The 27,323-nt window shown below is 35.8% G+C and overlaps 1 protein-coding gene, 2 non-coding genes and 1 pseudogene across 3 annotated transcripts; 3 read left to right on the top strand and 1 right to left on the bottom strand.

Moving 5' to 3' along the window:
* Positions 1-328: 328 nt before the first annotated feature.
* On the top strand, positions 329-18,213 carry LOC128193962 (cation/H(+) antiporter 18-like; annotated as a pseudogene).
* Positions 6,072-6,178, bottom strand: LOC128194163 (small nucleolar RNA R71). Its single transcript, XR_008245478.1, has one exon. It is a non-coding gene; the product is annotated as a small nucleolar RNA R71 (small nucleolar RNA).
* On the top strand, positions 15,935-16,037 carry LOC128194157 (small nucleolar RNA R71). The gene has a single exon (XR_008245472.1). It is a non-coding gene; the product is annotated as a small nucleolar RNA R71 (small nucleolar RNA).
* Positions 18,214-19,498: 1,285 nt separating the features above from the next.
* Positions 19,499-25,682, top strand: LOC108347469 (putative disease resistance RPP13-like protein 1). Its single transcript, XM_017586730.2, has 2 exons — positions 19,499-23,239; positions 25,215-25,682. Exon 1 carries the CDS (start codon positions 19,656-19,658, stop codon positions 23,103-23,105), a length of 3,450 nt encoding a protein of 1,149 aa, XP_017442219.1. The 5' UTR covers positions 19,499-19,655; the 3' UTR covers positions 23,106-23,239; positions 25,215-25,682.
* The last annotated feature ends 1,641 nt before the right edge of the window (positions 25,683-27,323 follow it).

Genomic DNA, 27,323 nt, shown 5'->3' with positions numbered 1-27,323 from the left:
AGATCAAGAGTTGGAGGTGAAGGCTGGTGGGGTTCGGTGCTGGAGATGAAGGTCAAAGCTATCTTAAATTGGCAAACACTTTTGCTCTGTCGGTAGCTCTCATTGGGGAATGATAGGAGGTGGGACGGTGGAAGTGGAATTTGGTAACTGTCCACGTCTCCCCGACAACGTCAGATGGCCCCAAATTTTTTTTTTAATAAAGTAAAAATACTAATACATAAGCATATATATATATATAAAATAAAATTAACATGGGCCTTACAATTAACTAGTTTAATTTAATTAAACTTAAAATAGTTTATTTTAGTAGTTTAAATGTGGGTGGACCATGGCTGATTCGTACGTCTGTAAGTGCCATGAACATTTTAGCACATTGGTTTGATTAAGCTTGTTATGCATAACCTGTTGTTTTCGGGCTGACATTAATTTTCAGTTTTGTTTGACAATTATTTGAAATTTAGTCGTTATTTTTTAATTATATACATTATTTCTAAAAGAATAGTATTTACTAGTTAAAAATTATAAAATTAAAATATTATTTATTTTAAGTAAAGTAATTTAATTAAAAATAAGGTTATTAAATACGATATTTTATATATTATAATTGAAAAAGAAAATTACAAAATAAATAATTTTTTATATGGGTGTCAAAGAAATTAACTCACTTTTTTTTATGTGTGTGAGTCGAGTTTACGTTTTACTGGTCAAATGTAAGATAGATCATAGATCGTCCTGCATTATTATTTTTTGTAAAAAAGATGTTTCTTTTTTTAATATTTGTTTGATTTTCTATCCATGGTTTTGTTTTGTTTTAACATGATTGTGATGATAAATGATAAATTAACTATAACGAACATGCATAATTGAGATATTAAAATTTACAGTGATGTACAACGTAAAGGTTGTTTAATAATTTATTTTATGATTTTTAACTTATTATAAACTATTTGATCTAATTTCTAATTTTTAGATTATTATTTCTAATTCGTAAAACTTATTTAACCTTTTGCGTGTGTGTGTGAGATTGCCTCTTATATTTTAATTTCTTATTATCTATAATTTTTTTATCTATATTGTTACTTATTTTAAGTTCATAATTAATTATTATCCTATTTGTAATATTTTTATATATTTTTTAATCTTTTAGACAATTCAGATTAAAAATATTTAACAAATTGATATAAATAACGTTTCTCAATAATATATATTTTGTCAACTCATTAAATAAAATGACTTGTGTAGTAAACCTAAACAACTATTAGAAAAACAAAAGTACTAAAATATTTATTAAAAATTTGATGATTTAAAAAAAATCAAAATCATAATTATAGAATGATATATTTTTGTGTATAAAAATTTAAAATTTTAGTTTATCAGGTAAAAACTTATAAAGCTCATTTAATTCATGAAGCTCATTTATTAACAATTAGTTAATTAATTTATGAGTTACTTTTATTAAACTATTAAACACACTTGTTGTGATTTTCTTCATTAATATTAAATAACTAATTAAGTTATGTTGTTTATTTTCTTTAGTCTACTTTTAGCATGAGTGCAAGGATTCATATAATAAACATTACAAGAAAACCTTGTAATCAATTTGAAAGATGATAAATAATTATTTATTATAATAACTAATTTAAATATTAATTTATAAACACTAAAAAAATTGTTGTTTAGTGAATGTTTTCTTTTTTTCAATACGTTATTCTAACATTATTAATTTTCTACGTTTAAGGTATTTACATCATATGAGTATTAAGAAGAAGAATAATCACATATATGAATTTATTGTCCCTGTTTTCATTCAATGAGTTGGTAATAAAGGTGAAGAGGTGCAAAAATACCTATTAGAGGCCTTTCAAAAGAGAAAAGAAATAAGTCTACTTAACACCTTGTTTACAATAATATGTTTTTTTTATAAATTAAATTCTATTGATGTAAATCTTATTTGACATTAATATTGTCTGAATCTACAACGGCTACTAGCAATTCAAAATACACTTCCTCAATAATCTCTTATGGTTCTTGTGTTCATTAAACAAGAAACCTAACACTTTGACAATCAAAAGTACAATTCAAGCGTAAGTTTATTAATAATTTAAATTGTTGTGTACACAATTTAATTTTACTAAGTTTCATACTAGACACAAATTTCATTTTACATTTAATTTTTAAAGAGTGATTGAGGCTTATTCGAGGTTACATGGAACACATATTGCTTTAGAAAAGAATTTTCACTTCATTGAGTCAATTATAAGTAGTTAATATTTCACACTCTTGAAATACAACTATAAAGTTTATGATATTATATGAATTTAACCTGTAGTGTTCGCATCAACTAGGGAGCTTTGAGTGCATATATTATATGATGATGCATACGCAGAAAATCATATCCACAAACGTTGTTGACTCATAGAATTTGGTAATTTCAACATTTTATAACCAACCTCCTAAGTATTTATGAGTATAAGTTTACTCAAAGTGTTCATTATTTGATGAAGTTAGAAAGTATTATTAGATGTGTAAACAGTAGGAAGTAGTCATTATTTTATTCCTTTAATATATCTGCATTGTTCTAAGATTCTACCTGTTTGAGTTTTATATAGGCATGTATGTGATAGGTATCACATACAAACCTGCTATTTAAAAAAAACATAACTTTTTATAGTTCTAACATTAATCGATATAAAATTAATTTTTTATACTGATTCGAATACTAATTGGTATAGAAAGTCATGCTTTTATGCCGGTTAAAGTCTTAACCACTATAAAAATTGTTATTTTCTATACTAGTGGCAATGCTAACCAATATAGAATGTTATACTTTTTATACTAGTTGGTTAGCGATATAAAAAAGTATAAATTGTATACAAATTTGTCATTCTCTTTATTTTTATACCAATTGCAAAATTGGTATATAAAGTCAAATACTTTTTATCTTTGATATTTTTGTACCGATTTAAAAACCGGCTTAAAAGTCTTTTTCAACCAATATGATGCATGGATTAGATTCTGGTGAGCAATTCAGAACGCATGAAAGATTGTATTAGGTTTTTCATTTATTTAAAAAATACATGGTAATATTAAAATGCCCGCGTCACTAAAATCATTTAGGCTTAATACCCTATTTTGTCCCCAGTTTCGCTCGAAAATGTCAAATTAGTCCATTCTTTAAAAAGTGCGTCAATTACATCCTCACTTAATAAAATTTGCATCAATGAAATCCCTTCCGTTAAATCTGTACAAACGGCATTAACTATTTTTCTCTCTTTTCTACTTTTTCTGTGCAAGGCAGGTTTTAGCAGGTTTTTTCTCTCTTCTACTATTCTTCTTCTCTCTCTTCTACCAATTATACAATATTGTCCCTCCAATTTTCAAATGGGTGAGCCATCATAAAGGGGTTGGAATCATGGGGTCTTCTGACTTTTGTTATATTTACAACTTCTTTTGGAAAGATTCTTGGGACTTTTGTTGTTTCCCTTCTATGTAAACTACCTCTTAACGAGGCTCTGGTGTTGGGGTTCTTAATGAATTGCAAAGGCCTAATTGAATTAATAGTCCTGAACATTGGCAAAGATAGAAAGGTAGTTTCAATTTTCTTGATCTTAGTGTTCCATATAATCAGTTTAATAAGGTGCACTTTCCTATCTATTACCGTGAAATATTAAAAATATGCATTTCCATGTTTTGAATGATCAGACCTTCGCCATCATGGTTCTTATGGCTGTTTTCACTACCTTCATCACCACTCCTCTTGTGATGGCCGTGTATAAGCCTGCAAGGAGGGGAGGAATAACTGACTACAAATATAGAACAATTGGGAGGAAAAATGCAAATATACAACTGAGGATTCTCGTCTGCTTCCATGATGCAAGAAATATTCCATCAATGATAAATTTGATTGAGGCTTCAAGAGGAATCCAGAAGCGTGATGATTGATAGGTGTGAACTTTGCTTATATTTGTTGCTTAAATTGTCGTGCTTTTGAGTGAGTTTTAGTGTTAATTCTCATGAAAAGTATATAATTGTTGATGTAAATATAGTTTTGATTGTTTAAGTGTGTTTTGATGCTTTTGTTTGCTTATTTCGTAGTAGAATAAGGATTGGATACTATCACAGACTTGGAGAGCGTTATTTGCCGAAGTCAGAAGGATCAAATAGCCTGAACGAACGCTCGCCCAGCGAACGGACGTTCGTCGCCCAGCGAGTGGACGCTCGTCGCCCAGCGAGTGGACGCTCATCGCCCAGCGAGGACGCTCGTCCAGCTCGCAGTGGACGCTCGTCCAGCGAGTGAACGCCCGTGACCAGCAAGTGGACGCTCGCCCAGCGAGAGGACGTTCGTCGACCAGCGAGGACGCTCGTCGACAAGAGAGGACGCTCGTCCAGCGAGCGGTGGACGCTCGTCCAGCGAGCGGTGGACGCTCGCCCAGCGAACGAACGCTCGTGACTCAACAGTTGACGCTCGCCCAGCGATGGACGCTCGCCCTGCGAACGTACGTTCGTCGCCCAGCGAAAAATCACTTACGGCCCTTCTCTTTAAAAACGCGATCCAGAGGCAGAAATGAAGAAGTCTGGAGGGGAGGAGACCAGAGGTCGCTGCAGAGCTCATGTCTAGGTGCTTCCATGGTGGAAAACCACCAATTTCCACCGTCCAATCCATGCTTTATCGCTTCTATGATGTATATGTGTAGCTAGAACTCCATTTCACTGGGGTTGAGAGTAAAATTCTGAACTTCTATGTAATTTCTCTATTAATGCATGAACTTGTTTGAGTTATGTGTTCTATCCTTATTACTCATGCCTATGATGGGAATCTGAGCTATTTGAACGGTTAAATCATTGGGAAATGTATGAGACCGCGAACCTAGGATAGAACTGCTAAAGGATTTCGAGTCCTAGACATAGGAGGGAATTCTTAGTCATCTGTGACATTGTGTTTAAGGCAAATCTGATAACTGAATTAGCTAAGGGATTAGTAATTTAGTTTGAGTGATTCTGAACTGTCATCTGAGGGATCAATGGCTGCATGCGCCTAGAATGTCGATGCTTAATTTTGAGGAATTGTGTTAGTAGAAAATTACCGGAGTGATGAATTTGAATTTCAACCCCAGTGAACTTTAATTCGACTGTTTTTACCACTTTAATTTCATCTGTATGCAAATCTTAAGTTTGTTACAAAATTACATTTATTATTCGCTAAATTAGTAAACTTTAATCAATCTGTGAATCAAAACAAATCTCTTGGGAAAATGATACTTGGATTTACCATTTTATATTACTTGAACGATCTGGTACGCTTGCCGAGGTCTCAACAAGTTTTTGGCACCGTTGCCGGGGATTTGTTTTTGTTTTCGTTGATTGTTTGTTGTTTATCTGGTTTAGTTGATTTTAGTTATTTTTTTTGTTTAAGTGTTTATTGTGACTGTATTTGAATTTTTATGCATAATTGTTATCCATCTGTAGAAATTGTGTCTTTTTGCATTGTTTCTTTTTAGTTTGTGTTTTGTATGAGAAGCAGAGAACAGGTTGAAAATCTACTTTTTGATCCGGAAATTGAAAGAACTGCTCGAAGGAACAACAGTAGAAGAAGAAGACAAAGTAGAGAATCCTCTGTTATCTCTGAAGAAATTCTGGACTTTTCATCTGGGCAAGAAAAAGAAGAAATGGAAGATAATCGTACAGGAGAAGGTTCTGGGCAAGGAAGACGTACTCTTGCAGATTATAATACTTTCTCAGGACCTCTGCACTTCAACAGTATTGCAAGACCAGTGGTGAATGCTGCTAACATGGAGATGAAGCCAGCTCTTATTCATCTGGTGCAGAACAATCAGTTTCATGGATTATCCCACGAGAATCCATACACTCACTTGGCTACTTTCATGGAGATCTGTAATACAGTGAGGATTCACCAGGTTCCAGATGAAGCAATCCGACTCAGCTTATTTCCATTCTCATTGGCTGGTAATGCAAAAATGTGGCTGAATTCCTTTCTAGAGAATAGTCTGACAGTCTGGGATGATGTGGTTGCTAAATTTCTGAATAAGTTTTTCCCTCAGTCCAAAGTCAATAAGGGAAAGTAGGAGATCTCGTCTTTTCAACAGGATGCTGATGAAACTCTAGGTCAAGCATGGGATAGATTCAAAGGCCTACTGAGAAAAACCCCTACTCATGGATTTGATGAGCCTACAATGTTAAATCTGTTTCTTGGAGGGCTAAAATCTCAAACAAAGTTAATGTTAGATGCATCAGCTGGAGGTAATATCAGATGGAAGACACCTGAAGAAGCACATGATCTAATTGAAAACATGACTGCGAATGATAATGAAGTTCAGAGTGAAAGAGCCCAATTTCAACAAAAAGGTGTTCTTCAGCTTCAATCTCAAGATGCTTTACTAGCTCAGAACAAGATTATGACTCAGTAACTTGAGACATTAATGAAGAAGTTATCTCAGCTACCTAAAGAACTGCAGAATGTTTCTCAAGCTCAACATCAGAGTTTCCAAAGTTGTGAATTATGCGGAGGAGATCATAACAATGGTCAATGTGTAGTGCAAAGCATGTCTCATGAAGAAGTAAATTATATGGGAAATCAAGGTCTTCAGACGAATTATAATCAAGGTCAAAGTTTTAATCAAGCATGGAGACCTCATCCGAGTATGGGACAAGTTGTTCCTTTCAACAGACCACCTCCACAGAACTTTCAGCAACAACCTACTCTGACAGACAGAACTTCAAAACTGGAAGAAACTCTTCAGTAGTTTATGCAGGTATCGATTTCCAACCATAAAAGTACAGAAGCCTCACTTAGGAATTTGGAGATTTAGGTGGGTCAATTAGCTAAAAAGTTGGAAGAAAAACCAGAGAAGGACTTTGGGGCAAACACTGAAGTAAATCCAAAGGAAGACTGGAATGTTATTACTACAAGGTCAGGAAGAATTCTGGAAGAAAAAGAGAATGAAAAAAATGAGATGAGTAAAGAGGGAGATAAAGATTAAGAGAAAGAGGATAGAGAAAGTGAAAAAGAGAGAGAGGGAGAGAAAAAGAAAGAACAGGTGTATGAGAAACCTCTTCCATATCCAAATGTTTTCTCTAGAAAGGAGAAGGAAAGACAATACAAGAGTTTCATTGATATTTTCAAGAAATTGGAAATCAAGATGCCCTTCTCAGAAGCACTGAAGCAAATACCTTCTTACTCGAAATTCATGAAAGATTTGCTCACAAAGAAGAGAAAGTATATTGAGGAAGAAACTATAGAAGTACAAGGCCAGTGCAGTGCTATCATTCAGAAGTTACTTCCACCAAAGTTTAAAGATCCAGGCAGTTTTACAATTCCATGCACCATTGGTAAACTGGCTATTGGGAAGACGTTAATTGATCTTGGAGCCAGTATCAATCTTATGCCTCTGTCAATGTTTAAGAAGATTGGAGAATTAGAGTTGAAACCCACACGCATGACTCTACAATTAGCAGACAGATCAATCAAATATCCGCATGGAGTAGTAGAAGATGTTCTGGTAAAGGTAGACAAATTCTTATTTCCAGTGGATTTTGTTGTCATGGAGATGGAAGAAGATACAGAAATTCCTTTGATTTTGGGAAGGCCATTCATGAAGACTGCTCGAGTGTTGATTGATGTTGATGATGGAAAGCTTAAAGTGAGAGTTGAGAATGAAGAAGTAAATTTCAATGTTTTTGAAGCAATGTCTCACCCAAATGATGAAGATACATGCTTTCAAACTGATGAACTTGAGGAAGTCTGCATAATTACACAGAAGACGATGCATATATCATCACCTCTTGAAAGAACTCTTGTTGATGCTTGTGAATTTTTACTTGCAGATGAAGAGAAATTAATTGATGAATGTATACAGAGTCTGGATGCTTTAGAGGAGATTCCATCTGATGAAAAAGAGATAAAAGAAAAGAAGCTGGACTTGAAGTTGCTACTTTCACATTTGAAGTATGCTTTTTCTTGACAAAGATGACAATAAACCTGTGATCATCAACAATGTTGTATCCACTCTGGAGGGAGAAAAGTTAACTGAATTCTTGAAAGTGGACAAAGAAGCTGTAGGTTGGTCAAATTCTGATCTGAAAGGAATAAGTCCTTCTTCTTATTCCATGCATATAATATTCATGAAGGATGATTTCAAACCATTGGCTCAACCACAGAGAGCTTCTTAGTGTCAAGCTAAAGACGTTAAACAAGCGTTTACTGGGAGGCAACCCAACTTTCTAACTCTATCTATTTTTGTTTTCAGTTATTTTGGTTGTGTGGATTGAATCTGAATCTGTTTGGTTGTGTGGATTGAATTATGTTTCTGCAATGATTTGATTGTGAAATGTGTGTTTGAAGTTTGAATTTGAATTTTGAATTCTGTCCATGATAACTGGCATGATTGTGAGATTGTTATTGCAAAATCTGAGTTTTAGAACTTGTGTTATGATTATATATGAGTTGTTCTTGAATCTGATTGATTGTGACCCAGAAGTTGAATATCTGAGTGTACTGAGACAGCTTTGAAAGCAAGTGAGAAGTTGTTATTGCTATGAATTTGGTTTTTGCATAATTCTTATTATTACAGTTGCATTCTGGTTTAGAAATGAGAAAGGCAGTTGTTTTTTTTTGAAATTAACTACTTGGCCAAATGACTATCCATATGTGAATATTCATCCTTTGTTATCCTGTTTGAGCCTTATATATATTTTTGTGAACCCTCAGCTTATTACAGAACAATCTACCTTATCCAACACTCTAGAAGAAGAGAACAAGAAACATATTTGTCAAGATATAGGTAGAAATTAAGTTTGGGGGAAATCATAATCAGTTGAGTCTTAAACTGATGAAAAACAATCTGAAAAAAAAAGAAAAAAAAATAAATATATCAAAGTTATAGAAAAATTCAGAAAATGTGTTATGTGATGAATGAAGAGGAAGTTGATAAATAAAGTTTCAATGTTGTTATGTTCTTGTTCTCCTCTTCTTTAGTGTTGTTTTGTTTCCCTGTAAAACCATGTTTCTTCTAGCCAAGCCAAGTTATAACCTGAGAAAGTCCTTTTGATTTAAATCAGAATATGTGAATTGTTTATGAGATGACTTGCAAAAGTTGATGAAGTAGTTGATGACACTCTGAGCGTGAATTAAAGTGTAAACACTTGCAGGTGGAGGTAAACACTGATTGAGCATATTTGTTTTATTCTTTTTCTGGTTGTCTTATCATTTTGGATTCAAGAACTTGTCAATATAGAAGTTATAACATTTGATCTGAATATTTGGAGGTGTAGGTACAATCTTTACTTTTGTGACAGAGATTATGTGATGGAATACTAACTGCTTTGTTGGGTTCGTTTTCTTTTGTTATTGTTTATTTTCATGAGGACATGAAAATATATAAGTTTGGGGGAGTTTGATAGGTGTGAACTTTGCTTATATTTGTTGCTTAAATTGTCGTGCTTTTGAGTGAGTTTTAGTGTTAATTCTCATGAAAAGTATATAATTGTTGATGTAAATATAGTTTTGATTGTTTAAGTGTGTTTTGATGCTTTTGTTTGCTTATTTCGTAGTAGAATAAGGATTGGATACTATCACAGACTTGGAGAGCGTTATTTGCCGAAGTCAGAAGGATCACATAGCCTGAACGAACGCTCGCCCAACGAACGGACGTTCGTCGCCCAGCAAGTGGACGCTCGTCGTCCAGCGAACGGACGTTCGTCGCCCAGCGAGTGGACGTTCGTCGCCCAGCGAGTGGACGCTCGTCGCCCAGCGAGGACGCTCGTCCAGCTCGCAGTGGACGCTCGTCCAGCGAGTGAACGCCCGTGACCAGCAAGTGGATGCTCGCCCAGCGAGAGGACGCTCGTCGACCAGCGAGGACGCTCGTCCAGCGAGCGGTGGACGCTTGCCCAGCGAACGAACGCTCGTGACTCAACAGTTGACGCTCGCCCAGCGAGCTAGGACACTCGCCCAGCGACGGACGCTCGCCCAGCGAACGTACGTTCGTCGCCCAGCAACGGACGCTCGCCCAGCGAACGTACGTTCGTCGCCCAGCGACGGACGCTCGCCCAGCGAACGTACGTTCGTCGCCCAGCGAAAAATCACTTACGGCCCTTCTCTTTAAAAACGCGATCCAGAGGCAGAAATGAAGAAGTCTGGAGGGGAGGAGACCAGAGGTCGCTGCAGTGCTCGTGTCTAGGTGCTTCCATGGTGGAAAACCACCAATTTCCACCGTCCAATCCATGCTTTATCGCTTCTATAATGTATATGTGTAGCTAGAACTCCATTTCACTGGGGTTGAGAGTAAAATTCTGAACTTCTATGTAATTTCTCTATTAATGCATGAACTTGTTTGAGTTATGTGTTCTATCCTTATTACTCATGCCTATGATGGGAATCTGAGCTATTTGAACGGTTAAATCATTGGGAAATGTATGAGACCGCGGACCTAGGATAGAACTGCTAAAGGATTTCGAGTCCTAGACATAGGAGGGAATTCTTAGTCATCTGTGACATTGTGTTTAAGGCAAATCTGATAACTGAATTAGCTAAGGGATTAGTAATTTAGTTTGAGTGATTCTGAACTGTCATCTTAGGGATCAGTGGTTGCATGCGCCTAGAATGTCGATGCTTAATTTTGAGGAATTGTGTTAGTAGAAAATTACCGGAGTGATGAATTTGAATTTCAACCCCAGTGAACTTTAATTCGACTGTTTTTACCACTTTAATTTCATCTGTATGCAAATCTTAAGTTTGTTACAAAATTACATTTATTATTCGCTAAATTAGTAAACTTTAATCAATCTGTGAATCAAAACAAATCTCTTGGGAAAACGATACTTGGATTTACCATTTTATATTACATGAACGATCCGGTACGCTTGTCGAGGTCTCAACAATGATCTTTGTGTGTATGCAATGCACCTTAAAGAATTCTCTGAGAGGTCCTCATCTATATTAATGGTACATAAGGCAAGAAGAAATGAGTTGCCATTCTTGAACAAAGGTTCTCATTCACCTTCTAACCATGTTATTGTAGCGTTTGAGGCTTATAAGCAACTAAGTCAAGTGTCCATCCGGCCAATGACCGCCATCTCAGCTATGGCTAACATACATGAAGACATTTGTGCAACTGTTGAGAGGAAGGAAGCCGCAATCATCATTCTTCCATTTCATAAGCAGCAAAGTTTGGATGGTTCACTAAATAACACTAGAAATGATTTTCGATGGGTTAACAAAAGAGTACTTGAGCATGCACCACGCTCAGTTGGAATTTTTGTTGATCGGGGGCTCGGTGGTACCTCCCATGTCTCTGCAAGTAATGTTTCTTACTGTGTTGTAGTGCTTTTCTTTGGTGGTGGTGATGATCGTGAAGCCCTTGCTTACGGAGGTCGTATGGCTGAGCATCAGATTGTTGGTTATTCGCTTTATAGTTGAACCACCTAATCAAGCAGAGATTTTAAGAGTTGATGTGGGTAATTCCTCCTTCAGCACCAAACTAGTCTCACAGGATGAGCAATTCCTCGATGAACTTAAAGTGAAAACAACCAATGATGACTCCATCAACTATGAAGAAAGAATAGTTAAAAATGTAGCAAAAACAGTTGCTATTATCCGTGAGGTTAATAGCTCGAGTCTGTTTCTTGTGGGTTCAAGGCCAGTCAGTGAAGTTGCCTGTTGAGACCTCGGCAAGTGTACCGAATCGTACAAGTAATAAACCGGTAAGTCCGGAAATCGTTTTCCCAAGAGATTTGTTTTGATTCACAGAATGATTAAAGTTTACTAATTTAGCGATTAATTTTACAACACAAGTAAGATTTGCATACAGATGAAATTAAAGTGGTAAAAACAGATGAATTAAAGTTCACTGGGGTTGATTTTCAAGTTCATCACTCAAGTAATTTTTCTACTAACACAATTCCTCAAAATTTAGCATCAACATCCTAGGCGCATGCAGTCCTGATCTCTCAGATGACCGTTCAGAATCATTCAAACTAAATCCTAATCTCTTAGATAATTCAGTTATCAGATTTGCCTTAATCACAATGTTACAGATGACTAAGAATTTCCTCCTATGTCTAGGACTCGAAATCCTTTAGCAGTTCTATCCTAGGTCCGCGGTCTCATACATTTCTCAATGATTTAACCGTTCAAATAGCTCAGATTCTCATCATAGGCATGAATAATAAAGATAGAACACAAAATTCATACAAGATCATGCATTAATATAGAAATTACAAAGAGTTTCAGAAATGTACTCTCAACCCCAGTGAAATGGAGTTCTAGCTACACATATACATCATAGAAGCGATAAAGGATGGATTGGATGGTAGAAAGTGGTGAAATTCCACTCCGAAGCACCCAAAACGAGCATGGACACGAGCTGCAGAGTTCCCCCTGGCTTCTCCCCTCCAGAACTGCCTCCCTCTGCCTCTGGATCGCGTCTTTAAAGAGAAAAGTCGTAAGTGACTTTTCGCTGGGCGAAAGGAATCCACTCGCTGGGCGAGCGTCGCTCGCTGGGCGAGCTGGCTCGCTGGGCCACTGGTTCCTGCTCGCTGGGCCACTGGTTCCTGGTCGCTGGGCCACTGGTGCGCTCTGGCTGGGCCACTGGCTCGCTGGGCCACTGGTTCCTGGTCGCTGGGCCACTGGTTCACTTCTGGCTGGGCCTCTGGTGCGCTCTGGCTGGGCCACTGATGCACACAGGGTCTCTTTGATATTATCCAATCCTTATTCTATTGCAAAAATAAACACACAAAAGCATCAAAACACACATTTAAACATTACAAACTATACTTACATCAATAATTATATATTTTTCATGAGAATTAATACTAAAACTTACTCAAAAACACAACATTTTAAGTAACAAAAGCAAGTAAAATTTACACCTATCAAACTCCCCCAAACTTACATATTTTCATGTCCTCATGAAAATAAACAATATCAACAGAAAAACGAACCCAACAAAGCAGTTAGTATTCCATCACATAATCTCTGTCACAAAAGTAAGGATTGTACCTACACCTCCAAATATTCAGATCAAATGTTATAACTTCTATATTGACAAGTTCTTGAATCCAAAATGATAAGACAACCAGAAAACGAATAGTACAAATGTGCTCAATCAGTGTTTTCCTCAACCTGCAAGTGTTTACACTCAAATTCACGCTCAAAGTGTCATCAACTACTTCATCAACTTTTGCAAGTCATCTCATATACACTTCAAACATTCTGATTTAAATCAAAAGGACTTTCTCAGGTTATAACTTGGCTTGGCTAGAAGGAACATGGTTTTACAAGGAAACAAAACAACACTAAAGAAGAGGAGAACAAGAACATAACAACATTGAAACTTTATTCATCAACTACCTCTTCATTCATCACATAATATATATATTTTTTTTTGAATTTTTCTCTAACTTTGATACTTTATCATATTTACATGATACAATACAATTTTTTTTTATCAGTTTAAGATTCAACTGATTCTGATTTCCCCCAAACTTAATTTCTACCTATCTCTAGACAAATGTGTTTCTTGTTCTCTTCTCCAAGAGTGTTGGATAAGGTAGATTGTTCTGTAAGAAGCTCAGGGTTCACAACAAATATATATAAGGCTCAAACAGGATAACAAAGGATTAATATTCACAAATGGGAAGTCATCTGGCCAAGTTGCTAATTTCAAAAACAAACAACTGCCTTTCTCATTTCTAAACCAGAATGTATCTGTGTTAATAAGAATTATGCAAAAACCAAATTCAAGTAATAACAACTTCTCACTTGCTTTCAAAGTTGTCTCAGTACACTCAGATATTCAACTTCTGGGTCACAATCAATCAGATTCAAGAACAACTCATATATAATCATAACACAAGTTCTAAAACTCAGATTCTGCAATAACAATCTCACAATCATGCCAGTTATCATGGACAGAATTCCAAATTCAAATTCAAACACACAATTCACAATCAAATCATTGCAGAAACATAATTCAATCCACACAACCAGACATATTCAGATTCAATCCACACAACCAAAATAGCTGAAAACATAAATAGATAGAGTTAGAAAAGCTGGGTTGCCTCCCAGTAAGCGCTTGTTTAACGTCTTTAGCTCGACACCTGTTAAGCTCATGGTGGATATTTGATTTTGGTGAGCTTCTTTCCTCTGTTCCACCAACAACTCTTCCACTGTTTTCTAGATATCTTTCTGGTTACCCTGGAGTAAGGAGCTTCAACTTCAAATCTTCCGTCTTTGGTTTTGCTTTTGAAAACCCACAACTTATCTTTCAGTATAATTGGCTCTCCTAATCTGGGCTCCTTGCTTTGCATCAACAACTGGTGGTCATCTGATTTATCACTTACACACATGATTTCATTTGCAGCTTCAGGAATTGCCTTTTCTTCATTACACTGCTGCACATCATCAAATGCATTAAAAATTACCTCCTCATCTTTGTCTTTCAGTTTCAGCGTTCCATCATCCATATTAATGACGACTTTTGCTGTCTTCATGAATGGTCGTCCTAGAATGAGAGGTATTTCTTTGTCTTCCTCCATTTCCATGATGACAAAATCTGCAGGGAATATCAATTTGTCTACCTTTATGAGCACATCCTCTACCACTCCATAAGGATACTTGATTGATCGATCTGCCAATTGTAGAGTCATGCGTGTAGATTTCATCTCTAGATCACCAATTTTCTCAAACATAGAAAGGGGCATCAGATTTATGCTGGCTCCCAGATCAATTAGAGCCTTTCCAACCGCCAGTTTACCAATGGTACATGGAATTGTAAAACTACCTGGATCTTTAAACTTTAGTGGAAGCAACTTCTGAATGATAGCACTGCACTGGCCCTGTACTTCTATAGTTTCTTCCTCAATATACTTTTTCTTCTTCGTGAGCACATCTTTCATGAATTTCGAATAAGCAGGTATTTGTTTCAGTGCTTCTGAGAAGGGCATCTTGATTTCCAACTTCTTGAAAATATCAATGAAACTTCTGAACTGTTTTTCCTTCTCGTTTCTAGAGAGAACCTTTGGATATGGGAGAGGTTTCTCATACATCTGTTCTTTCTTTTTCTCTCCCTCTCTCACTTTTTCACTTTCTCTATCCTCTTTCTCTTCTTCTTCATCTCCCTGTTTACTCATCTCATCTTTTTCTTCACTCACTTTTTTCTCATTCTCTCTTTCTTCCAGAATTCTTCCTGATCTTGTAGTAATAACATTGCATTCTTCCTTTGGATTTACTTCAGTGTTTGCCCCAAAGTCCTTCTCTGGTTTTTCTTCCAACTTTTTAGCTAATTGACCCACCTGAATCTCCAAATTCCTAAGTGAGGCTTCTGTACTCTTATGGTTGGAAATTGATACCTGCATAAACTGCTGAAGAGTTTCTTCCAATTTTGAAGTTCTGTCTGTCAGAGTAGGTTGTTGCTGAAAGTTCTGTGGAGGTGGTCTGTTGAATGAAACAGCTTGTCCCATACTCGGATGAGGTCTCCATCCTTGATTAAAACTTTGACCTTGATTTCCCATATAATGTACTTCTTCATGAGACATGCTTTGCACTACACATTGACCATTATTATGATTTCCTCCGCACAATTGACAACTCTGAACCATCTGATGTTGAGTTTGAGAAACATTCTGCAGTTCTTTAGGCAGCTGAGATAACTTCTTCATTAATGTCTCAAGTTGCTGAGTCATAATCTTGTTCTGAGCTAGTAAAGCATCTTGAGATTGAAGTTGAAGAATACCTTTTTGTTGAAATTGAGCTCTTTCACTCTGAACTTCATTATCATTTGCAGCCATGTTTTCAATCAGTTCATGTGCTTCTTCAGGCGTCTTCCATCTGATACTACCTCCAGCTGATGCATCTAACATTAACTTTGTTTGAGATTTCAACCCTCCAAGAAACAGATTTAGCAGTGTAGGCTCATCAAATCCATGAGTAGGGGTTTTTCTCAGTAGGCCTTTGAATCTATCCCATGCTTGACCTAGAGTTTCATCAGCATCCTGTTGGAAAGAAGAGATCTCCTGCTTTCCCTTATTGACTTTGGACTGAGGGAAGAACTTGTTCAGGAATTTAGCAACCACATCATCCCAGATAGTCAGACTATTCTCTGGAAAAGAATTCAGCCACATTTTTGCATTACCAGCCAATGAAAATGGAAATAAACTGAGTCGGATTGCTTCATTTGGAACCTGGTGAATCCTCATTGTATTACAGATCTCCATGAAAGTAGCCAAGTGAGTGTATGGATTCTCGTGGGATAATCCATGAAACTGATTGTTCTGCACCAGATGAATAAGAGCTGGCTTCATCTCCATATTAGCAGCATTCACCACTGGTCTTGCAATACTATTGAAGTGCAAAGGTCCTGAGAAAGTATTATAATCTGCAAGGGTACGTCTTCCTTGCCCAGAACCTTCTCCAGTGCGATTGTCTTCCATTTCTTCTCTTTCTTGATCAGATGAAGAGTTAAGATTTTCTTCAGAAATAGCAGAGGCTTCTCTGGATTCTCTACTTTGTCTCCTTCTTCTGCTGTTGTTTCTTCGAGCAGTTGTTTCAATTTCCGGATCAAAAAGTAGATTTTCAACCTGTTCTCTGCTTCTCATACCAAACAAAAACCAAAAAGAAACAATCAAAAAAAAAAACACAATCTCTACAGATGATAACAATTATGCACAAGAATTCAAATATAATCACAATACATACTTAAACAACAGATAGCTAAAATCAACTAAACCAGATAAACAAAACACAATCAACGAAAACAAAAACAAATCCCCGGCAACGGCGCCAAAAACTTGTTGAGACCTCGGCAAGTGTACCGAATCGTACAAGTAATAAACCGGTAAGTCCGGAAATCGTTTTCCCAAGAGATTTGTTTTGATTCACAGAATGATTAAAGTTTACTAATTTAGCGATTAATTTTACAACACAAGTAAGATTTGCATACAGATGAAATTAAAGTGGTAAAAACAGATGAATTAAAGTTCACTGGGGTTGATTTTCAAGTTCATCACTCAAGTAATTTTTCTACTAACACAATTCCTCAAAATTTAGCATCAACATCCTAGGCGCATGCAGTCCTGATCTCTCAGATGACCGTTCAGAATCATTCAAACTAAATCCTAATCTCTTAGATAATTCAGTTATCAGATTTGCCTTAATCACAATGTTACAGATGACTAAGAATTTCCTCCTATGTCTAGGACTCGAAATCCTTTAGCAGTTCTATCCTAGGTCCGCGGTCTCATACATTTCTCAATGATTTAACCGTTCAAATAGCTCAGATTCTCATCATAGGCATGAATAATAAAGATAGAACACAAAATTCATACAAGATCATGCATTAATATAGAAATTACAAAGAGTTTCAGAAATGTACTTTCGACCCCAGTGAAATGGAGTTCTAGCTACACATATACATCATAGAAGCGATAAAGGATGGATTGGATGGTAGAAAGTGGTGAAATTCCACTCCGAAGCACCCAAAACGAGCATGGACACGAGCTGCAGAGTTCCCCCTGGCTTCTCCCCTCCAGAACTGCCTCCCTCTGCCTCTGGATCGCGTCTTTAAAGAGAAAATTCGTAAGTGACTTTTCGCTGGGCGAAAGGAATCCACTCGCTGGGCGAGCGTCGCTCGCTGGGCGAGCTGCTCCAGCTCGCTGGGCGAGCTGGCTCGCTGGGCCACTGGTTCCTGGTCGCTGGGCCACTGGTTCCTGGTCGCTGGGCCACTGGTGCGCTCTGGCTGGGCCACTGGCTCGCTGGGCCACTGGTTCCTGGTCGCTGGGCCACTGGTTCACTTCTGGCTGGGCCTCTGGTGCGCTCTGGCTGGGCCACTGATGCACACAGGGTCTCTTTGATATTATCCAATCCTTATTCTATTGCAAAAATAAACACACAAAAGCATCAAAACACACATTTAAACATTACAAACTATACTTACATCAACAATTATATATTTTTCATGAGAATTAATACTAAAACTTACTCAAAAACACAACATTTTAAGTAACAAAAGCAAGTAAAATTTACACCTATCATTGCCTATTCTCTAAAAAGCAGTGAATTCCTTGAACTAGGACCTGTGGGTGGTTTGTTAATTGGTATCACAAGATTACCCCACAACAGCATCCGTTTTGGTAATACAATAGTATAACAACGATGGGGCGCCAATAAATTTGGTAGAAGAGAGAGAAGAAGAACAGTAGAAGAGAGAAAAAACCTGCTAAAACTTGCCTTGCACAGAAAAAGTAGAAAAAGTAGAAGAGAGAGAAAAATAGTTAACGCCGTTTGTACGGATTTAACGGAAGGGATTTCATTGATGCAAATTTTATTAAGTGAGGACGTAATTGACGCACTTTTTAAAGGATAAACTAATTTGACATTTTCGAGCAAAACTGGGGACAAAATAAGGTATTAAGCCAATCATTTATTGTGTACTTTGGTATATGACAGATGAAGGCCTTCTTGAGATGTCTCCGTTCGCTCTATGGCAACAAAAAAATGTAACCATAGTCTTTGAAAGTAAAAGATTTATTGAGAGAAGAGACGAGAGGGGTGATAGCAATACAGGATGAGCAGGTGATGATAATATCATCTATTAATATAAAAATGGTAATATCATTTGTAAATTTAGTAAAAAAAGAAGGATCACTCTTTATTGCTCAAAAACTAATATTCTCCAGTTTTGGGAACCAATAGGGACCTACTTGATACCATAAATGATACTTCAAGGTTAATTTGTTAAGTAAGAAAGAAATATGAAAAATAATGTATAAAAATAATAAATAAATAGGCAATAAAAATAGCTGAAAAAAAAATTTCATTTACAAATAAAAAAGATATCAAGAAAAGAAAAAAAATATAAATATTTTCAAAAGTCAATATCAATATTTATGTTAAACTATCGATTTAAAAGGAAAACTATTAATGAACGAGGATGAATAAATAACCAATAATTAAAAACTGACTTCAGAAACAATTCTTTAACGCGTAAAGGACCTATAACCTAGCATTCGTATGAATGGATGATAGTACAATTTTTTTAAATTACTAAAAAAAAGGGAAAATTACCAAAAATTCCCTCACATTGTTGTCTCGTTCTAGTTTCAGTTTGTTTTGTTTTTTAATGTTTTACTATATAATTCGTGTTTATCAAGTCTTTAACCCTCGCATTTCACGCTTGATTCATTTTAAGTTTGTTTGGTTTGTCATTGAAATAATGAAATAGAAAATCATAAAAGCAATAAGGAAACTCTGAATAGAAGTTTATTGTGAGAAAATTGCATTAAATCTTAACTTACAACAAGAAAAAATAGTACTAATGTTTTAAATTTTATCCGTCCGTCATTATTTGAATATAAATTTATGTATAACAATAAGGAACTTTGATTTTAGTATATCTAAGATACTCATTGATTTATTATTTTGTTAATGGCTTAAACTTTTTAAATAAATTTGAGCTAGCTCGAGAACTATAAAAATGTAAAACAGGTATTGAAACTTGAATTTGTGCGGTCAACAAGAGTCAACAACATATATTGAAGTAAAGACATTGTCAAGAAAATAGATCTCACCCGAACTCTGCGTTACCTTCACTCCAGTTTTCCCAACCTTTCTTCTCCTCGATTTGGCCACTTCCTTTCCAACCATGCCTGTCCTTGAAACACTTGGTGGTGCTCTTTTTGGTGCTGTTCTTCAGGTGCTATTTGACAAGCTGGATTCTCATCAAGTTCTCGGCTTCTTTCGTGGGAGAAATCTTGATGAGAAGCTACTGAAAAAGTTGAAGAGGAAGCTGATGGACGTCAATTCTGTGATAGATGATGCAGAACAAAAGCAGTTCACTAATTCATTGGTCAAAGATTGGCTTGATGAGGTTAGAGACGTCTTGTATGATGCAGAGGATCTGCTCGAGCAAATAGACTATGAATTCTCCAAGACAAAATTGGAAGCTGAATTCCAAACCAGCTCTAGCAAGGTACACAATTTTGAATCCAAGATCATAGCACTCCTAGATGATGTAGAATCTCTTTTTAACCAAAACATTGTTAAAGATCTCAAAATTTATACTGGCGTTAGATCTGGGTTGGGTAATAAGGTGGCGGAGAAAAAAGTTGAGTCAACGTCGTTGGTGGCTGAAGAGGTTATTTATGGCAGAAATGAGGACAAAGAAATTATCTTTACTTGGCTGAGATCTGACACTAATGATAATAAGCTGTCTATACTTTCTATTGTGGGTATGGGTGGGATGGGTAAGACCACACTTGCTCAACATGTATACAATGATCCAAAGACAGAGGAAGCTAAATTTGATGAAAAGGCTTGGGTTTGCGTTTCTGATGCATTTGATGTTTTGAGAGTATCCAAAGCAATTATTGGAGCTTTCACTAACTCAAGAGATGACAGTGGAGACCTAGAAATGGTTCATGGAAAATTGAAAAAAAGGTTGTCTGAAAAGAAGTTTCTTCTGGTTCTGGATGATGTTTGGAACGAAGACCGAAATCAATGGAAAGCATTACAAACTCCTCTTACGTTTGGAGCTAAAGGAAGTAAAATTCTAGTCACAACACGCAGTCACAAAGTTGCTTCTATCATGCAGTCAACCTACATACTCCAACTAAAGCAATTAGGTGAAGATCACAGCTGGCAAACTTTTGCTAAACATGCATTCCAAGACGAAAACTGTAAGTTGAATTCTGAGTTAAAGAAGATTGGCATGAAGATAGTTGAAAAGTGCCAAGGATTACCTCTGGCCCTTGAAACAATAGGATGTCTTTTACGGTCAAAGTCATCTGTTTCAGAGTGGGAAGGTGTATTGACAAACGAGATATGGGGCTTACCAATAGAAGATAGTAAAATCGTTCCTACTTTGTTGTTGAGCTATTACCGTCTTCCTTCTCATCTCAAGAGATGTTTTGCTTATTGTGCATTATTCCCCAAAGACCATAGGTTTGACAAAGAGAGCTTAATTTTGTTATGGATGGCTCAAAATTTTCTACATTGCTCTCAACAAAGCAAGTCTCCAGAAGAAGTAGGTGAAGACTACTTCAATGATCTAGTATCAAGGTCATTCTTTAAACAAATAACTTGGGACCAGGAAATATATTTTGTCATGCACGACCTTCTGAATGATTTAGCAAAATATGTTTCAGGTGAAATCTGCCACAGGTTAGGTGTTGATGATGAAAAAAGAGTATCAAGGAAAACCCGTCATATATCATATGTAAGCGATCCTATTCAAGATTATACGAGTTTACGTGATGCTACATGGTTACGAACATTTATAACTTTTGGGTGGCGTCGTGAGCTGCCAATAGAAGAGTTAATCCCCAACTTTAAGTTCATACGGGTCTTATCATTGAGGTTGTGTTTTGAGGTGCCTGACACAATAGGCGATCTTATACATCTCCGTTCGTTGGATTTTTCGGGTAGCGCCATACGCAGACTTCCTGACTCAATCTGTTCACTCTATAACTTGCAAGAATTGAAACTAAATAATTGTATCGAATTGAAGGAGTTGCCCTTGACTTTGCATGAGCTTACCAATTTGCGCCGCCTAGAACTTATGGGAACTACTTTAACGAAGGGTCCAATCGGTTTAGGAAAGTTGAAGAATCTTCACGTGTGGATAAACAATTTTGCGGTTGGAAAAAGTAGTGAGTTCAGTATTCAACAGTTAGGAGAACTTCATTTTCATGGAGAGCAGCTGTCAATTCAAAATCTTGAAAATATCTCAAATCCGTATGAGACGAATTTGAAGAATGAAACACATATTGTGACGCTGAGCTTACAATGGAATTTAGCGCGGAACAATGACGATTCGGTAAAAGAAAGAGAAGTACTTGAGAATCTGCAACCTTCCATACATTTGAAGCACTTATCAATCGATGGCTATGGTGGCACACAATTTCCCCGTTGGTTATCCAATAATTCTCTATCGAATGTGGTGTCCTTAACCTTGAATAACTGTAAACATTGCCTACGGTTGCCTTGCCTTGGACTTTTGACATTTCTGAAGGACTTGAGAATTGATGGCCTTGATTGGATAGGAAGGATAGATGCTGATTTCTACGGGGATAGCTCTTCTGCATTTGCATCCTTGAAAAGGTTGAGCTTTATTGATATGAAGGAATGGGAAGAATGGCAGTGCGTGACGGGTGCTTTTCCAAGTCTTAAAAGTCTTTTTCTGGCGAATTGTCCCAAGCTGAAAGAATTGCCAAACATACTTTGTCATTTAAAGAAATTTATTATACACGAATGCGGCCAACTTGGGGCTCCGATCACCAGGGCCGTCGAGATTCAATGTGTGAATACGAGGCCAAACATATTTGATACCCTTGAATACTTGCCTTTTTCTTTTGGTCCAGGCATCAGTATTCCCATTAGCAATTGGTACCATTCCCTTGTAGAATTGAATATCAGAGATGATTGTGACTCTCTCACTACCTTTCCTTTAGATTTGTTCCCAAAACTCCGCGACCTTTATTTACTCAAGTGTCGCAATCTACAGATGATATCGCAGGGGCACCCTCACAATCGTTTGAAGAATTTGTTCATTGAAAAATGCTCTGAATTTGAATCATTTCCCAATGAAGGATTATTTGCACCTCAGCTAGTGTCATTGATTATTGCAGGATTGGAGAAATTGAAGTCAATGCCTAAATGCATGTCTGCCCTTCTTCCATCTCTTAATAATCTGTACATAAGCAATTGTCCAGCGCTGGAGTTGTCCGAGGAATGTTTGCCATCAAATGTAAAAGAAATGTTTGTCGAGAATTGCTCCAAAGTTCTGGCCTCCCTAAAGGGCGCTTGGGGAACCAACCCTTCCTTAAAAGTCTTGAACATTGGCAAGGTGGATTTGGAGTGTTTTCCGGGTGAAGGTTTGCTCCCACTTTCTCTTGGTCGTCTAGTAATACATGATTGTCCAAATCTTAAGAAACTGGACTACAGGGGTCTCTGTCACCTCTCCTCTCTTCAGACATTGATTCTTCGTAACTGTCCTGTACTCCAATGCTTGCCAGAGGAGGGTCTACCAAAATCCATTTCAGAACTCAAAATGTCTGGTTGTTTATTGCTCAAACAGCGGTGCCAGAAACAATAAAGTGAAGATTGGGAAAAGATTGCTCACATTAAATCCATATCGATTGATTACAAAGAAGTAAAGATATAAGTGGAAAGACAAGTATACCAATGCACCAGTTCTCATATGCCTACGTTTGTCGTCTGCTTCCTCAGGTTCTCCTCACTATCTTTGAAACATTTCACTCTTATTTAGTGCAAATATTTTAATATCGAATACACCATTTTCTTCACACATCAATTTTTTGTCTTTTTAAGGTCGTATTGTCGCTGTTTTCCTTTGAAGAATGTTTATATTTAAGAAACAGAGTTATGGTTAAAAAACAGTCCGGGATACCCTGTGCGTACTATTTTCTGCTTAAAATGTTTCACGAATTACATAAAATACAATGGATTACATAAAAAATAGATGAAAAATTAAACAAAATAAACGAGATATTTTATGTACAAATAAAAAGAAAGGAAAAGAAGAAATACAAACTATATTAACCTTTTTAAAATCAATATTTCTGTTAGAAAATCTATTTAAAAGGTAATATCAATAAATATTAGATAGAATAAATAACCAATCATTAATAATAGACTTCAGAGCAATTCTTAAAGTTAAATACGTGTTCCTTGTAAAAAAAACCTGACAACCAATGATTCCCCGTTAAGTGGATGATTGTTCATTTTTTTTAATATATTACTTAGAAATAAAATGGAATGAGCTTACACGACGTTAGGGTTGAAATTTGAAAAATAGGTTTCTCTCATCATACCATTCTTTTTCTTTTGACCCTCAATTGAATTATTAGGAAAGAAAACACATCTTAATAGAATTCGACCCTTTTTTTCAACTTTCTACTCTTAAAACTCGTATGTTTTATATTTAAAACATATCCAAAAATGTATAATGTTGACGCCGGTTGCTTACACTTAGCTAAGTATGGTGAAGAGTACCACAATTAACTTATTGCTACGATGGGTTTGCCTGGCATAACATATTTAAGAGTCAGCCATGGGCAGTGGAAATGAAAAATAGACATTGCAGCTTAAACATTCCTATACTCCATATTTCTTATATACATCATTCTTCTCATAATAATGTAATAGTAGAGGTGAGATGTTTTCCCAACGCCGCAACATCACAATTCAAATGACCTTGAATATACAACGTGATGTTTTCTATCATTAAATGTTATTATTTTAGTGCTTTTAGTGGACAAAGCATATTGAGTGGTAGAATAAGTTTCACAAAAAATCACATGGCAACTCCTCAAGGTATTTATATATAGTTAGTTTTACTATGGTGTAGTGCAATAAATAAACTAGTGGCTATGAGTGTGGTAATGAAAGTGGTTGGGGGATGATGTAATATGATACATTCTATTACTAAACATGTTGAGATTGTTGATAGGGGAACACATGTTTAGCTTAACCCACAATTTCAGTGATATCTGACTTTTTGATGATGACAATACATAATTAATAACACGTGTATTTTGTGTTACATGTTCTATGTTTACATGTTATATGCTCTTCTTTAATGTGTTAAATATGTTAAAGTATATCTGAGAACATGTTTGTGTTGTTCATTGCATATCACTGTGTTAAATATGTGATTTTATATGTGTATGCATGACATATGTTTTTAGAAAAGGAAAATCACAAGCACTATGGTTGAACTTTAAATGTGTGACAAAACAACAGTTTTAAGTGGATTACATTATGGGGTAAATTGATTAAAACTCGTGTGCTTGCAAAATCTCTTTTGAAGTGTGCTGTGAGATTTTTCAAAGAGAAAAGTTTTCAAAACTATGCAAAAAGATTTCACTTAATCGAATGCATGCTCTTTGTATTCGAATAAGTTAGTTGATGTTTTGAAAATCTATTAAATGCTTGTAACAGCTAACATAACGGTCATATTTTAAATATGTTGACCAAACATTAAATGATAGTCAATTGCATTAATTGTACACTCAATTATTTGTTTGGCTGTTGCTAAATCTGTTATAACTTATTGTTATATTCGATTACGTTAGTAGCTGAATCGATTAAAATGCGTCTGATATGTGTTATACTATAAATTGACGCATATTTAAATTTTGTAAGAACTTTTGTGATTCTAACAATTTCATATCCTTTACAGAAAGTTGTGATCTTACAGAAAGAGAGGAAAAACTCCAAGAAATAAGATTGATCGTGGTGATCAACAACTTGTGATTTCTTGAAGAGCAAGACTGTTGTGTTTCAAAGACTGATCAATCAGCACATTTGGGTGTTACTACGTGATCAGATTCTGCAATCTCTTGAAGATTGGTTTGAGTTCCCTGTTGTGACTACAAGAAGAAGAACGTGTGTGTTCTTGACTTTGAAGGTGCCTCAAAGGGGTTAAACGACAGGAGAGGGGATTCTTGATACTGGTCTTGTTGTGTATTGCTTATATTTTGATTAGAGGGTTAGAGAGGTGTTTTACATTTTTGACGTGAGGTCTTCTATAGAAACCTTGTTGTAAAAACCTTGATCATTATAGTGCATTTCCTTCCCGTGGTTGGAAGGACATTGGATGTAGGCAGGTTGGCCGAACTAGTATAAAAACGTAGTGTTTGAATTTTCTGATCCCTACTCTCTTTTATTCAATCAATTACTTTTTGTACTTATTAGATTAAGTTTCCGCTGCATTGAAAATCTTTTACCTTGCGATTCAAGAAAAGTATAAAGACATCATTTTTTGTGGAAAAGATTTTAAAATCTTTTGTTTTTTACTCTTCATCAATTCACCTTCTCTTGGTGTGAGAAATTGAGTCATTCTATTTTAACAAAACATATAAGTTAAGTCATGCTCATATGTACTAATTTTAACTTCACTTTACTTTTGCAAAATTTTGTTAATGAACATCTAATAGATTCAAAAGCATTAGCCTTTCCATGTTCAAAAAATATGAGTAAAGTATTTTCTTGTTAGATATAAAATTTTAAAGTAGTTGAAACTTAGAGCTAGTTTATAGTTTTTTTATATATATGCTTACCAGCTTTTGGTGGAATATTAGATAGTTTTGTGTAAGCCTTTGTATGTTCATATCATTTCAATTGTTTGGAAATGGTTGCGTTTGTATAAAATTTTTATAGGATTGTGATAGAATGCAATTCTAAATTCTCACTAGTGCAAAAACCGCATATAACGCCATGCGTTCAACGTCCAACCACTCAATATCCAACGTTAAAAATGATAAGTGGCATTTTTTGTAAATAAATTCAATCGCTCCACGTCATTTACTAAAACAGTTCGCCGTCTAAAATGTATTAACGTCAAACAAGATCCACATTGACGTAAAACAATGACCTTAGAATCACATAACGTCAACTTAAGAAACATCTAACGTTCAATTCAAAATAAAAAAAATACTAAAATAGTGGTTTGCTTCCGGTCAGTATTACTCCTACCCACATTTGATGTCAACCATGACAAATATGCAACGTTTTATATGCCAGCAAGTGAATCCCTTTTTTATTCTTTATTTCTTTTCTCTTATAAACTAAACAGAATGTCGCCAAGTTTATGGGTTCGACGTTTAAACCAATATAGAACCTCGTGCGAGTTGGGGTTGGACGTGATGGTCGTAATCACATAACGTCCCTAAGGAAACAACTGACGTCCAATACAAGATAAATAAATAATAAATATTGATTTAATTAATATAACGTCAACCATAAAAAAGAAGGACGTTGTATATTATAGCCAGCAGTTATACTTTTATTTTTCTTTTAAATCAACCCATAAAACGTCATTTTATACTGGTTTCGACGTTTTATTATTTAGTTCATTTTTTATTATTTTTTCTTTTTCTTTTAAACCAACCACAGAACGTCAAATTCTTCTTTGTGTTCGACGTTTTATTTGCCAGAAATTATGTTTTTAATTTTTTCTTTTAAACCATCCCATAAAACAACTTGAGGAAAACTTAAAAATTGAATTATTCAAAAACGATGAATCTGTGCAATTCAAAACCTTTGGTAGCACAAAATGAATGCTCACAAACCTTTCACGTCGAAGCTCCCTAGAGTTCGATGTTCTATGGGAATTTAAAAAGGAAAAAGAAAAAAAAGAGCAACCTTTGCCTTCAGACTGCCTTTTTATTATTGAAGCCAAGGGTCACCCATATCAGGCCTTTCCCATCAATCATTCTTTTTTTCTACAAATACAGTTTCGGAGCCTTAGATAACCTGTAGACATCCATTTATAAAAATTTTGCTATGA

This window comes from Vigna angularis, chromosome 9 (genome assembly GCF_016808095.1).
Source record: "Vigna angularis cultivar LongXiaoDou No.4 chromosome 9, ASM1680809v1, whole genome shotgun sequence".
Classification (NCBI taxonomy): Eukaryota; Viridiplantae; Streptophyta; class Magnoliopsida; order Fabales; family Fabaceae; genus Vigna; species Vigna angularis.
This window is presented reverse-complemented; position numbering and strand designations above follow the sequence as displayed.